Source organism: Morone saxatilis, unplaced genomic scaffold (genome assembly GCF_004916995.1).
Source record: "Morone saxatilis isolate NCDOM2014 unplaced genomic scaffold, NCSU_SB_2.0 Contig7, whole genome shotgun sequence".
Taxonomy (NCBI): Eukaryota; Metazoa; Chordata; class Actinopteri; family Moronidae; genus Morone; species Morone saxatilis.
The window spans coordinates 10,793,058-10,805,892 of NW_023340246.1; the positions used below are offsets into that span (position 1 = coordinate 10,793,058).

A 12,835-nucleotide genomic window follows, 5' to 3' on the forward strand; every position below is an offset into this window, starting at 1 on the left:
AAAGGGGAAAATGAATTGTCGGGAATTTGTGTACTGCAATTCAGAGAATAGTATCTAATTTAAAACCACATTGTAGCTGGAATTTAAATTCAGACAGAAATGAGGTGAAATGCAATACAAGCCATCTGCAAAAAGTCCATTCAGCATGAATAACTTACCAGCCTGCATGTATTTCTCCAGCTGTTCTCGTCTCTGTTCGACCTCAGCAGGAGTCAGTGTGAAGATCTTCTTTGGAGGGAACGCAGGCACCACATTGCTGCCATATTCTTTCTTTATCTGTTGGTACAAAACACACTTTGTGAAGGTGAGGTTGCAGGATAGCAGGCGAGGCTACACAACCTGAATTTCTCTTCCCCTGACAATTAAGACAATTTGACAAGAGTCAGATGGTTAGGTTATCTTTTTTAAATCACATTTTAGAACATCTGTGAAACCAGATACTCAAGTTCATATGACTAAACCAATTACCTTCAGCACAGAGTAGCAGTCTTTTAAATTAAAGCGCTGTGGATTCATTTTTCTAAGAGGTACATTCATGCTGTTTGGGATGAATCACAGGTTTATTTTAAGCCCCATTTCAACGACTAGCTAGTGGAGTTTCCGTGCATAACACACACACACACACACACACACACACACATCTGGAGCCCTGACTGTCTAGTCATTCCAAGTTTACTTTGTCTTCCAGCTTCTTGACTCATTTCTTCCCATTTTCTATCTGAAGGCCCTCACAGATCTAACACCTAAATGTGCTTTAATTTGAACCTGTATGTTGTTGCAGGCGAAAGCGGTACATCACACTCATTGCTAGGAATTCACAGACACATTTCTTTCTTATTATACTCTATTAAACACTCAGGTCCTGCACATATGGCACGATGAAGGTTGGCCACAGCGGGTACCGGAGGAAAAGAGGTGATTTTCACCTCAACACACTGCCCTTTGGTATTTGCAGTTCGTCAAAACCAGCACTGGCTGCACATACAAATCAGCTCTCAGAGCCACAGACACTAAGCACAGGTTACAGACGCATCACAGTCAATATGAGCTCACACAGCTTCTTTTTTAGCAAAACTCGCCCCGCTCTCACTGTCGGCTTTCAACAAGCTCTGGATCTAGCAGAAGTGTGACCTTGTTAGAAGTCTTAGGAGCAGAGAAAACAAGAGAAACAATTAACATTCAAATTTCTGCAGCAGTAACTGGGTAGAGTGTGTGCCCCCGCAATCACTTGAGTGTTTTGGGGTCATGCATATACGCCACAAGAACCCCTGTGAGGTTGGTTCTTAAAGATTCGAGTGTGTCTACCCCACACCCTGTTGCCAGGCAACGGCAACTGTCAGACTAGATACCACAGACTCGAGGACGGAGATAGCAAAGTTTGGCCCTTGCTTGCTTATTTATTAATGTGTGAAAACAGGAGACTGGGCACTTCTATAAGTAAGACTCTGTTATAGGCTGCATACATTTTAGAGCATGAAGAGCTCCCAGGTAGGAATCCAGCAGAGAAATCCATCTCTTACAGACAATGCATCTACGTCATTTGTTCCTTAAAAAAATGTGCGTTAAACACTTTCACAAGTAAGTAATCTTCAACCACAGCATTACAGAAAAACAAGCGGGTGCTGAATACACTGATTGCCTAATAATAGCTCTAACAAATAGCTGTGGCTCTGTGTAAAGCTTCACCGAGGCAGAGACCAAAAATGGTTAAGACCAGGCAATTCTAACGCTTTCCAACAACATTTCTTTTTCAGATTAAGTTCCTTTTCCCAGCAGGTGAAGTGAAAGAAAGGCCAAGAACATTCCTTCCATGTCGCCCACCCCCTCCAACCTCTTCCAGGATACTGCCTATTTACATGCAATGGTAGGGAATAACGTTGCAAGCCTTCAAGCCACCGTACTCGTGATTCAAAGTGATGGGAGGCTGACATATCGACCATATGACATAAAGACGAGCGAAAGGTCAGGCCGGGTGGATGCGGTGGCATTTAAACAGCTTTCAGTGCGCCACACTTGCAGACCAGTCACTTCTGGGCCAAAGCATAGTGACAGCAACGGGTACACTGTGATGGTTGAAGTCTTACCTGTTCATGTAGGCCAAGAAGTTGACTGTAGCGTACCCGACAGTGCAGCACACCATTGACATGGATGTTGTAGGCCTGTGGGAAAGAATGAGAGGAAATCAAAATGTGAAGAGAGAGATTGTATAAAAGGTGTGACACTGTACCGATATTTGCATCGATCTGTCTGAAAAGCCTGTAGGTGGACACAAAAATCAATAACAGAGTCAAATATATGTACATATATTTAGAAGGAAATATCAATACTTATTAAAAAATAGTCTTCAATCACAGAGTTATTTTCAATGCATCAGTCCAAAGCTGACTGAAGCTTCTTCAGATGCATCTCCTGCAGGGTTGTAAATTCAGTGCAGAAATAAAACCACAACTAGTAAAAGGTAGTGGAGCAAAAACAGTTCACATTCTGTACCTAGAGCATAAGTTTCACTACCGATTTCCCCCAAAACAACCTGATTCTCCATCAATCTGAGCTTATCGGAGTAGTTCCTCGCTCTTTGTTTTCGTTAAGGGGACCAAAAAAAAAAAGTGTGAATTGGATTTAATAAAACCTCACCGACTTCCAAAGAGGAAGACAGAACCTGCTGCATATTTTCCTAACAAATGCATTATCCAGAAGCTGCCAAATACAGAAAGCAAGGAATGCATGGGGAATCTTTCATTCTTTCTCTGAGACACCCCTTGTTTGTTTTGACAGACAGAAAAAGAGCCATCACTGGATACTCCTCCACAAAACCACAATTTGGAATCAGCAAAGCAAATATCTGCTTGCCGTCGTGCTTAGAGCCAATCCCAGAGAGTGAATGTATTTTTCATGTCAAATGCCTTAAGTGTTGTGAATCATACTAAACCACAAAAATAACAAAGTGATACTTTAGTTATGCCCTTCATTTGCACAGGCTCACTTACAGAACAGCACCCTTGAACCATTTCCCCCAAGGTACCACAAATCTATTGAACCACCAGCCAACCCTTCCAAAAACGGTACTCATTCTTCAGATAAAACTTTTCCACCACAGAATCCAATAACAATCGCTCATGGGCAAATATTCCTAAAAGGTTTGGCTAATAATGCAATTAAACACATTCGCACCTAAAAAAATCATTATAAAGACATGGAAATGATGACCGCCTTCCCCTACTCTTGCTTGTCTCAAGTACCTTCATCTACTAAGAAATATCAGCTCCCACCAGGCTGTGTGCGGCTCTGGCCGGGGATGAGAGGAAGTGCGTTCTGTATGCTTGTTGAAGAGATTTCCCATTTGGGTGTCAAAGCACAAACTGTCCGTGCTTTAATCTCCTTCCTCTTCTGTCTCAATGAATATTTATACTCAACATAGTGGGGTCATCTGTCGAAAAACTAAATACACGTTTTTGAAGACTTCTGACCACACTGTTGCATGCAGTTGCACATGCCACTGCTGGCCCCGCACCACCAATCAATAGGAAAACAAAGTACAAACCAAAACTTCTAGGAGGGGAAAGAGAATTTGGAGGCAGGCCAGTGAATAAACTGAAAGATGTGTGTACGTAGGCAGCATCCAGGCAGGAAGGAAGAATGAGTATGCAGAACGGCTTGGCCCTGTTTGATAACACACAAAGATTAGCCTCAATTTTTTTGTAAATTGCAAGCAGTTCATCTCAGGGACACTTCAACATTCCCTTGAATATAACCACACTATGATGTATTGCGCATTTCTGAACACTTTTCTACAAACTAAACCCAAAAACTTGATGAAGATCCAACGGGAATCAAAATGCAATCTAAATGTTTTTGACCTAAGACACAACTGGGAATGAAACGTTTATTTATCTATTTAAACACATTTGGAGCCTTGGGAATCCTGACATTTGAAGAATCATCTTGCCTTTTTTTAAGTTTATACATATTGCTCACCGTCGGCGCAGGCTGATAATGGCATTCTGTAGAGAGCTTCGCAAAACTATAAATCGAAACAGATGAACTCATATTAAAGTCTGTTCCAGAGTCATGGTCACTTACAGTAACACCAAAGTCTACCTCTCTTTTACACACCCACAAATACTCATAAACGTACTTTAAATACCAGGTGAATCAGAGAGAGAGAGAGAGAGAGAGAAACTACTAGACAAGAGGAAGTGTAAGCACTCAAAACTAAAAATTTGTCTGCACTTGCACAGGATTCGCACCACATTTAAAAAAAAAAACAACAACAAAAAAACCAAAAAAAACTGCAGCCCTTGTTATTCTAAAAAGCCCTGTGCAAACTCGGCAGATTCTGTGGCCTACTGGTTCCAAGGTACACAGCCCATCTCTCAGCATTATAATCAAGCAAAGTCCCTTCCTGTGGACTTGTAACAGGAAGGTCACAATGACAGTCACAGGACTGCCAGCTGAGAGGTGAAAACCCGTCGCTTAAAAGTTCCCACTGCAGTACAGGCTCAAAATGTGCTCAGCCAGGTGGAAACAAGCCAGAGATGGCACCTGAAGCTCAATTTAGAAAACCTATCGACTTTCAGCAGCAAGAGTAGGTGTTAGCAGAACAATGTGGTCGGGAAATAAACTGCATTAGATCAAAATCCAATTCCTGCACAGCGCGTTTACCACTTCTACAGGAAAAGTAGGAAACTAAGTTCATATCCAAAGCTTAATATGATACTTCTGGAGGCATCAGGGACGGTGAATACACTGACATGTTCAAATATTAATGAGCTTACTCCAAGGTTGTTTCCTCTTCGGAGCACATGGAGTCAAGATGGAGAATAGTTATTCGCAGGTGTGTGACATTGAGGACAGCCAGTGTGATGTCGCATGGAAATCAGATGGCGCAGATGTTATTTCAAAGCATCTGGTGAATGTGAAAGTAGCTGCATTCTTCCACACAACATCTGATACTAAATCTTTTTGACAATGAAAACTGTAGAGCTAATATCCTCAAGGATCCAAGAGTATCTGTTGTCGTTGGTTCATATCATATCCGTAACTGACAGGAAATGCACTTGAACCCAAGCTGTTGCCTAGCAACGTAATGACTTGTGTTTCGTGGTTAGGGTCTGCTTTACGGGCCCGTTAATAGACACGCGTTCACGCAAATTAACGTTGCCTAACTCATCAAGCAACACTGGAGACGGGGAACATATTTTGAGTTGTCAGTAATTCCAAGCAATACTGCCTCTGCCAGAGACGTGCACAATGTATCCCGACAGCGTCTGTGACTGATGTTTATGGCTTGTGTGGAAAACAGTGAAAGGGCCACGAAAGCCTAAAATGGTTTATGTCTATGATGCTTCACTACAACTCTCCTTGACCAGCCTCCATGAATTACCCTCTCTGAGCTTGATCCTCCACAGAGCATGTCTGCCAATGTGTCATGGCAATGCAAGGCACAATGGCAATTCAGACACGCACAGAAACAGACGAGAATAAAGGGAAGGAAACACAGTTAGGCTATGGGAGTCTGCTGTATAATAAACCAAGCAAGATGATGGGGCCACAAACCAACGCTGCTCTTGATGCGCTGTCAAGGCCGCTATATTTAACGGTATTTAACTTGTTAGTAAAGTTAAAGCAATGTTGGCTGTGTTTGTTCTCTGAACAAGAAGGGATTGTGATATCAATGTGGCTAATCTCAGGAAGAACTTAAGTGCTGAGTCAAACCTTTAAAACAAAAGGGACTCTGTTGTGCCAGAGGTGAAGAATGAAAGTAAATGACAAATAGTACCAGCTTAAGATGTACCATACCAACCAGGCAACATTTTACAGCCACATAAGCACATCTACCAAAATAAAAGTCCAATCATGATGACATGTTACCACAGGTTACATCCCTACTGCTTCAGTCCATAGCCATGATGTACTGGAGGTCAAAAACACTGAACTTACTTAACTTCCTCACGTTTTAACGCTCTAAATCCAGTTTATGAACCTGTCCAGAGTGTGTCCCTATTGAATATGAGATACAAATTAGCATTTAGTGGTGTAACTGAGGGTACAGCTGCTGCTTATTGTATTGCATTAGTCACTCGTTTTCAATGTGGTGACACATCACAGATCGTGCTATCAGATCACTTCTAACAGTAAACATACACACACACACACACACAACAACTCATGCTGCATTGACATTAGCCCGACCTGTGGCCGGCTTGGAGCCAGCGCTTTAACCCCACGGCAGAGTGAAAACAAAAACACAAAAAAAATGATCATGCTCACCACGTAGGTTGATCCATTTTCCCCCGAACGAACCTCCGTTTCGGGGATGGAGAAATGCATTTTTTTAGCTCGAAACACAGGCTGCTGCCCGACGACAAGTCCTCAAAAAACGCCACCACAGCTCACGATGGAGAAGAAGACACCACAGTTCCCCCACTAAAGTCCACACTGCAGTGACTGTCGGCGGTGACTACAGAGGAGGAGGGGGCTCTCTCACGGTTCATCCACTGGGTTGTAAGTCCGGGGAAAGCGGTGCCAGGCTGGAGGGAGACTACTGACGACTTTATTATCTCGCCAACAAACTCATGTACCTAAACTAGCATTCGCATACAACTTCTCCCACGTCGGTGTCAAACTTTTCCCACTGCCGTTCCCCCAGCAGCCATGTTTGCAAGTGTTAAGTAATTACACCTTCGCTATTGGCGTTAAAATACCCCCCTCCCGCTCACTTTTAAGTAATTTGCGGTAACTTAAAAAGCCACCTACTGTATGATATGAGTTTTCAACGTATACAGGTAGGTCTGTTCATTAGCGCCACCAGATGAAGTTTCCGGATAAAAGGTGCAGTTGGTTCCTACAAACAACACAAGCGTCGCAGAGCCGATGGCAAATTTTTTCGACATATGAGGGGAGACAGTTGCATTTGTTGTGGGGTTTTTGCTTGTTTTTTTTTTGTCCCCCTATCTCCTACGTTTGATGAAAAAAAAATTCTGTGCGGCGACGGAGGAAGCTCATAGATAAAATGTGATAGAAACGGCAGAGAAAGCAGATGTACCAGGGCCGTCAAGCCATTCTGTGTTCAGTGTATCTAGTGGCCCATCAAGAGGCATTGCAACAATCCTTCTGGGACAAACCATCTCATGTGTAGCCGGGGGGTGGTGCACTCATCACGGGGTAAAATAAAAACATAAGAGAACGCTAACATAACATGTCATATGTTTTATACTTAAAGGTGTATACATTTCAATAATATTTTATAAATATTCCACCAATAGGTGTTCCTATATATTTTGAATATGATAAAATTGTCTAACTTGAAGTCCCCACTGTATTTGGTGCAACCCAGAAAAGTGACAGGGAAAGCGCAGTCCAAATTCATTACAGTCAGAAAAAATGCGTCTAGATTTTGTCAACAATTTTAAAAATGTAATGAAATAGGACTGTTAGTATAGTACCTACAACCTACTTTACCTTTTGAGCTTAATTGCACAAAATATATTTAAAATTATTTTTTAAAATTGCTCGAATGATTTGTTGATTTTACATAAAGAATGTATCCACTGCATTAAAAACATTACATTAATCCAAATGCTCAGCTGTATGATACATTTTTGATTATTATTATGAAATTTTCTGAACAAATAAACAAGTGAGATGCTTGCTGTATGTACTCGTTTGCTGTTGTTTACTCCATTCACCACATAAGCGCATCATATTTGATGAAATGCTCCAGATTGAGTGTATGCGTAACTGCAGCGCAGAATTAAGTTAGACTTCTGGATAAAGTGTTGGACCAGCTTCCTGTCACATGTCCGCTACAGTAGGATCATATGACTTCAGTCGAAGAAAATGAAAGCTGGGTGCAGCCAGCTGAAATCTGTAGTTCTTGTTTTGATCTTTAATTTGTGTTTTTACGCAAGTTATCAAGTGAGTGAGCTGCAGGTAAGACTTGGATTTGATCATATAAACGCCGTAGTCTACTAGAATAAGTTATTGACACATCGTATCCACATAGCCTTGAAAAGCAGCTTGTTTTGGTAGAGGTACAGTAGCTGTAGGTGCCAGCGAGGATGAGTGGGGAATGTTGTTTGTAACTTGTAGTGTTTTGCCATCGTAATGCTTTGGAATCACAGGTATGTGAGCTGTGCGGCGGGACAATCCTGAATGACACCACAGTGGGCAAGTTGTGCTCCTCATCCGCTGGTCGGGTCGACGGACGCTGCTGCTGGACAAATGACAACACAAGTGACCCTAAACACATCATCGGGTAAGGAGCTCAATGTTGCCTTCAGGGTGTATCGGAAATATGGGGATTGCATTATATTACAAGTTGCAAATGGCCTGTGGATAACAAGATGTGGGATGGATGGATAGATGGATGGGGATGGATTATGATAGATAGAAGATAGATATGATAGATAGCATAGCATAGCATAGCATAGATAGCATAGATAGATAGATAGATAGATAGATAGATAGATCAGAAGTACGACATATTATTGGGTTGAAAACAAATGCTTTTTTTCTGCTTTGTTCTCTATCTGTATATGAACAGACGTCCCTGTTGTGTATTCTACATACTGTTATGTTAGTTTTGATAATGTTTTTTTTTGTGTGTGTCAGGTTGGATCTGTCCAACTGTTCACTAACGCACGTGGAGGATCTCCAGGCAGCATCGACGGCATTAATGATGTATGTACAGTAAAGTTTCACATCCTTTTACCCAACACACAGTATAGTGAACAGGCAAAATAAGAGAAGGCTTTCAGTGACTCTGTGAGGTTATGTTTAAGGCAAAGAAGACGACCTGTGCTTATCACTACTCCACATGTTGATTCTGCACAATAGTAAGGGCCCGTTCTGCATGATAAATTGTTGTACTGCTGCAATCAGGGAAACTTATGCAGGCGATTTCTTGGAATGATCTTTGTGTTGATAAGCTCATTCTCAGGAAGCGGGAGTTTAGCAAAGTTTCTGTTCCTGGCAGCAATGAAGAACTTGAATCTGTATTACTCGCAAGGACCAAAACTCTTCAACTACTCTTGAGAGAAAGAAAGAAATGAGTTAAAGCACATGAACTCCACACAAGTACATAATTAGAACTCCTCCAGTAGAAAGAATAAATAAACATGTTTTATTAATAATATCTGTGTGGAAGCGTTTCTCTTTGCCCTTCAGAATGTTTTTACTTTATATTTTTTTGGCTTTGCAGAGACCTGTCCCTCAATCCCATTGTCAACATTAGTGACTCAGCATTTCAAGGATTTACTGAGTTAAATTACATGTAAGTATTATAAAAGCTAAAGCTATGACAGCAGCTCACGAGTATAAAATTAAATTTTTTTTCTCTGTTTCTGTGTCTCTATAGGATTTTGCCACAAGACATAGTTTGTCCGGGAGGCAACACTTCTTGGCAAAAGGTGGAGGTCAAAGAGGGAAATCGCCTTTGTGAGGGCCAGAAAGACACGTGCAACCAGACTGGACAGCTGTGTAAGTTCCCATCCGATAATCTTCCATTGTGACGCATTAAATCTGCAGTAGCCTCCTGGTAATACGTGACATCTGTTCATGTCATAATTATTGACAATCCTCAGCCATTAACTGCCCTGAGAACTCCCTCTGCGCCCCCTATGGCCCCGGCTTCTTTGAGTGCAGCTGCGCTGACAACTATCATGGATACAAGTGTCTTCGGGAGGTCAGATCTGCAAGCAGCTTTATCTGAACCTTTATTTATTTATCTACTTCATTACGAAGTTTAACAATGGTGCACTCGAAAGTTATAGCATTTATTTTTATTGTCAACAGGGGGAGTTCCCGGCCCTCCAGGTGTTTGGGCCTCTTGGAGCATCTACAGTTGTGATCTCCATCCTGCTGTGGGTCACTCAGAGACGTAAGGCCAAGTCACTCTGAGGCGGAACCGCAGGCGTCCTCTTTATCTGCAATGATCTACTGAGCTGAAACTGACTGTTCTGAAAGGGAAAAAAACTGACACAAAGTCTGAGGTGACTCTAGGCTTTTTTAAAAAACGTTATGTTTTGGATTTTATTTTTTTTAATTTGACATCTTTGTGGGGCAGCTACATTTTATCTAGAGGCATTTTTTTTCAAACTGGCTTTAATTTTCTTTACTGCATCATCTGTGCAATTTTAGAGCGAACATAAATTTGAACACGTTGTTCCCAGTTTTAAATTCTTGGCAATAATACCACTGTTAATCACTTTAATTATATTTTTTAAATGTAGTCAACTGACACAAGATAATAATGAAGGTTGAGGTCGAGATTTGCTTGCTGTAAACGGTGCCAAACATGCACTGAATGTGTAGGAGTTTACACACTAGAACTACATGTCTTTATGCATATTTGAAAATATTTTGGTAAAGTCTTTACTGCATGTTGAACATGTACTTTACTCAGAGCGAAACCAAGTCAGGTTCACTATATGAATGATGTAAATCACTAAAACTTCAAGTATAACTGACTTTGTGCTTTAATTAAGTTCTTTATTAAATGTCAATGAGATGTTACCGTCACCTTGTTACCACATCTGACATGTTGTGTGCCTAGTGTTGAGTTACACTTCAGAATATGATAAAGATTTGACTTTCCTTTGTTCATCAGTCACATGTGGATAAATGTCTTGATGTTAATGGGCAAGTAGGTTTTAAGCTTCTTCCCAATGAGATAAAAATATAAAAAAATACATATATTGCTTTGTTTTGAGTTACCATGAAATCAAGCACATACAAAAAATGTGTTCACTTGAACACCGTTTATGGACTTATCTCTGGAAGTGTCACCAGTACAGTTTCATAAGCAGTCTTAGTGTTCAATAAATAAAATGGCTAGATAACTGAGTGAAAATCAGCCATTGTATTAACTAATAAATGACCACTGTAGAGGAAAGAGTGTGTAGCTGTGGACAGAGCTGTTTTCTCTTGCTGTTAAAACTAAAATTTCTGCTAAAATCAAATTTAAAGCATGTGAGAATCATGTGTTGACTTTGTGGACATAACAGACAATCTGCGTTCCTTTGCCAAAAAAAGTTTTACTACCCAGTTAATGTCTTCTTCTTCTTTATGCTGTTCAATTGATCAGGTCAATAAAAACTAGACTGAAGAATTTATGTGAGCCATAAAATTCCTCTTGAAATACTGCATCTCCAACTGTAATTAGGGAACCATTTCTGGCTAGATTAAAATTGCATGCTGTGGTTTACTATGGGAGTGTGTTGTGAACCACAGTGGAATTGTTCTGCTCTAAATACTTGCAATTAAATGTTCTGTTGTTAAGAAACAGTTCATAACATGGATCTGTTGAAACAGCTACACTATACACAATATTTAAAAAAAAAAGGCAGAACTATCCTCCTCAAGTCTCTGTAATTATCCAATCCTACCATAAAAACACACATGGACTCTGTTTAAAAAGCTTATGCCATTTCAGATATATATTTATTGCATGCTAAAAGCACGATATTTTGTGTTGTGTGCAAGCATTCAAGCACACAAACTCCCCGCACACAGAGAAACGGCCCCTGGGCTCAGACTGATCAGACTGAGCAGGAGGTCGTTCACTGGTCCACGTTTTTGACTCTCAGCACCACAGGGACCGAGGTGCACGGGATCATTCCCAGATCTGTGATGACAAGGTCCACAAAATCAGGCGGTGTCACGTCATACACCAGGTTAAGCAGGCGAAGTGAGGGCACATCCTGCCAGTGCTCTAGCTGGGTCTTCCCTTTGCGGGTCACGATGAGGTCATCGGGGTCATCTGGAAAGGGCAGATAAAGATAAATTCTGACTGATTCTGACATCTTTAATGAAGAATGTTTGTTTGGAAGGAATTTAAATACATAGATAAAACTGAGCAAAAGCATCTGAATTGACAGGACTGAACATCAAGTCACTTTAAAGAAACAGATGCGTATATTCAACAAATCCAACAAGCCACTCGTTATTTTTTATCATACCTAGTTCATTGGACACGAAGGAATCTGTCTGCACCCTCTCACAAAACTTGTAGGTCTCGCAACACACCAGAACAGGCACGTTAAAGGCTTTGGCCACCAGAGCTATCTGTGATGTCCCCACGCGAGACATGACATAACCGTTGGCCAGCAGAGCGTGAGCACCAAGGAACACCTTCGATACCTACGAGGTCCAAATTCAAGGCATTATTATAACACTCCCACACAAACAAAACCAGTAAATACATTTAACTTGCAGAACAGAAACTGTTGGCAACTCTCAGCTCTATTTTCTAAGGCTCTAATGTGTGAATGTTTTGTTATTACCTCTGGAAGGATGTAAGAGACAGCTGAGATAAGGACATAGGTGCAGCTGATGCCCTTCTGGACGAGGCGCCTCAGGGCCTCCCGGCCCTCCAGTCGAGGCCGGCTGTCCACTACGATCACACGGAACTTCCTGTTCTTCTCAAAGGCCTCGAACAGGATGTGGTTGACCAGTGACGAGCTAAAAATGAGAGCGGGTCATGTTAGATAAGAATGTGGAAGGAAGGTGGGAGTTTAAGGGCGAGACAGGAAAAAGGGAAGAGAAAGTGTTGAGTGGTTAGAAAAAATATTTTAGGCCTGCATACAGTTAATGTTGCATTACTAACGACAAATAATTAGGCAATGCTTGCTGACAAGGAAGTACGGAGTCGAAAAGGGTTCTCTTCCTGTGCTTACCATCCATAAACTAGGATAACATCCCCATCACTGATCTTTTCTATGGAGGACTTGGCAATAGCTTTAGCAGCAAGGTTGATCTTCTCATCGATGTAGCGATCGATACAGTTCAGCAGTTTGCTCTTTGCCTGAAGAGAGACAGAGAGAAGGCGGGGGGG

The 12,835-nt window shown here is 41.4% G+C and overlaps 3 protein-coding genes across 5 annotated transcripts in view; 1 reads left to right on the plus strand and 2 right to left on the minus strand.

The window, feature by feature from the left end:
* Positions 1-7,086, minus strand: part of snx17 (sorting nexin 17) — a gene marked incomplete at its 3' end in the record, with an annotated part of 23,566 nt that extends 16,480 nt beyond the window's left edge. The window contains 3 exon segments of the mRNA XM_035678638.1: positions 159-276; positions 2,085-2,159; positions 6,271-7,086. Coding sequence (XP_035534531.1) covers positions 159-276; positions 2,085-2,159; positions 6,271-6,330 — 253 coding nt within the window.
* Positions 7,087-7,800: 714 nt separating this feature from the next.
* On the plus strand, positions 7,801-10,691 carry atraid (all-trans retinoic acid-induced differentiation factor). Its single transcript, XM_035678639.1, has 7 exons — positions 7,801-7,932; positions 8,124-8,257; positions 8,614-8,682; positions 9,203-9,274; positions 9,359-9,480; positions 9,585-9,685; positions 9,796-10,691. The coding sequence occupies exons 1-7, from the start codon at positions 7,840-7,842 to the stop codon at positions 9,898-9,900; spliced, it is 696 nt and encodes a 231-aa protein (XP_035534532.1). The 5' UTR covers positions 7,801-7,839; the 3' UTR covers positions 9,901-10,691.
* A 719-nt stretch (positions 10,692-11,410) lies between these two features.
* Positions 11,411-12,835, minus strand: part of eif2b4 (eukaryotic translation initiation factor 2B, subunit 4 delta) — a 5,809-nt gene continuing 4,384 nt past the window's right edge. For all 3 annotated transcript variants that reach the window (XM_035678637.1, XM_035678636.1, XM_035678635.1), the window contains 4 exons: positions 12,678-12,805; positions 12,285-12,462; positions 11,961-12,141; positions 11,411-11,761 (listed from right to left, as the gene is read on the minus strand). In XM_035678637.1, coding sequence (XP_035534530.1) covers positions 11,562-11,761; positions 11,961-12,141; positions 12,285-12,462; positions 12,678-12,805 — 687 coding nt within the window. In that variant the 3' untranslated portion in view covers positions 11,411-11,561. The remainder of the gene's footprint in view (positions 11,762-11,960; positions 12,142-12,284; positions 12,463-12,677; positions 12,806-12,835) is intronic.

Bases quoted from the DNA above. Each gene is read 5' to 3' on its own strand.
- atraid (XM_035678639.1), top strand. From the start codon at position 7,840: ATGAAAGCTGGGTGCAGCCAGCTGAAATCTGTAGTTCTTGTTTTGATC. The intron at 7,933-8,123 runs GTAAGACTTGGA...TTGGAATCACAG, and splicing joins ATCAAGTGAGTGAGCTGCAG to GTATGTGAGCTGTGCGGCGG. The intron at 8,683-9,202 runs GTATGTACAGTA...TTGGCTTTGCAG, and splicing joins GCATCGACGGCATTAATGAT to AGACCTGTCCCTCAATCCCA.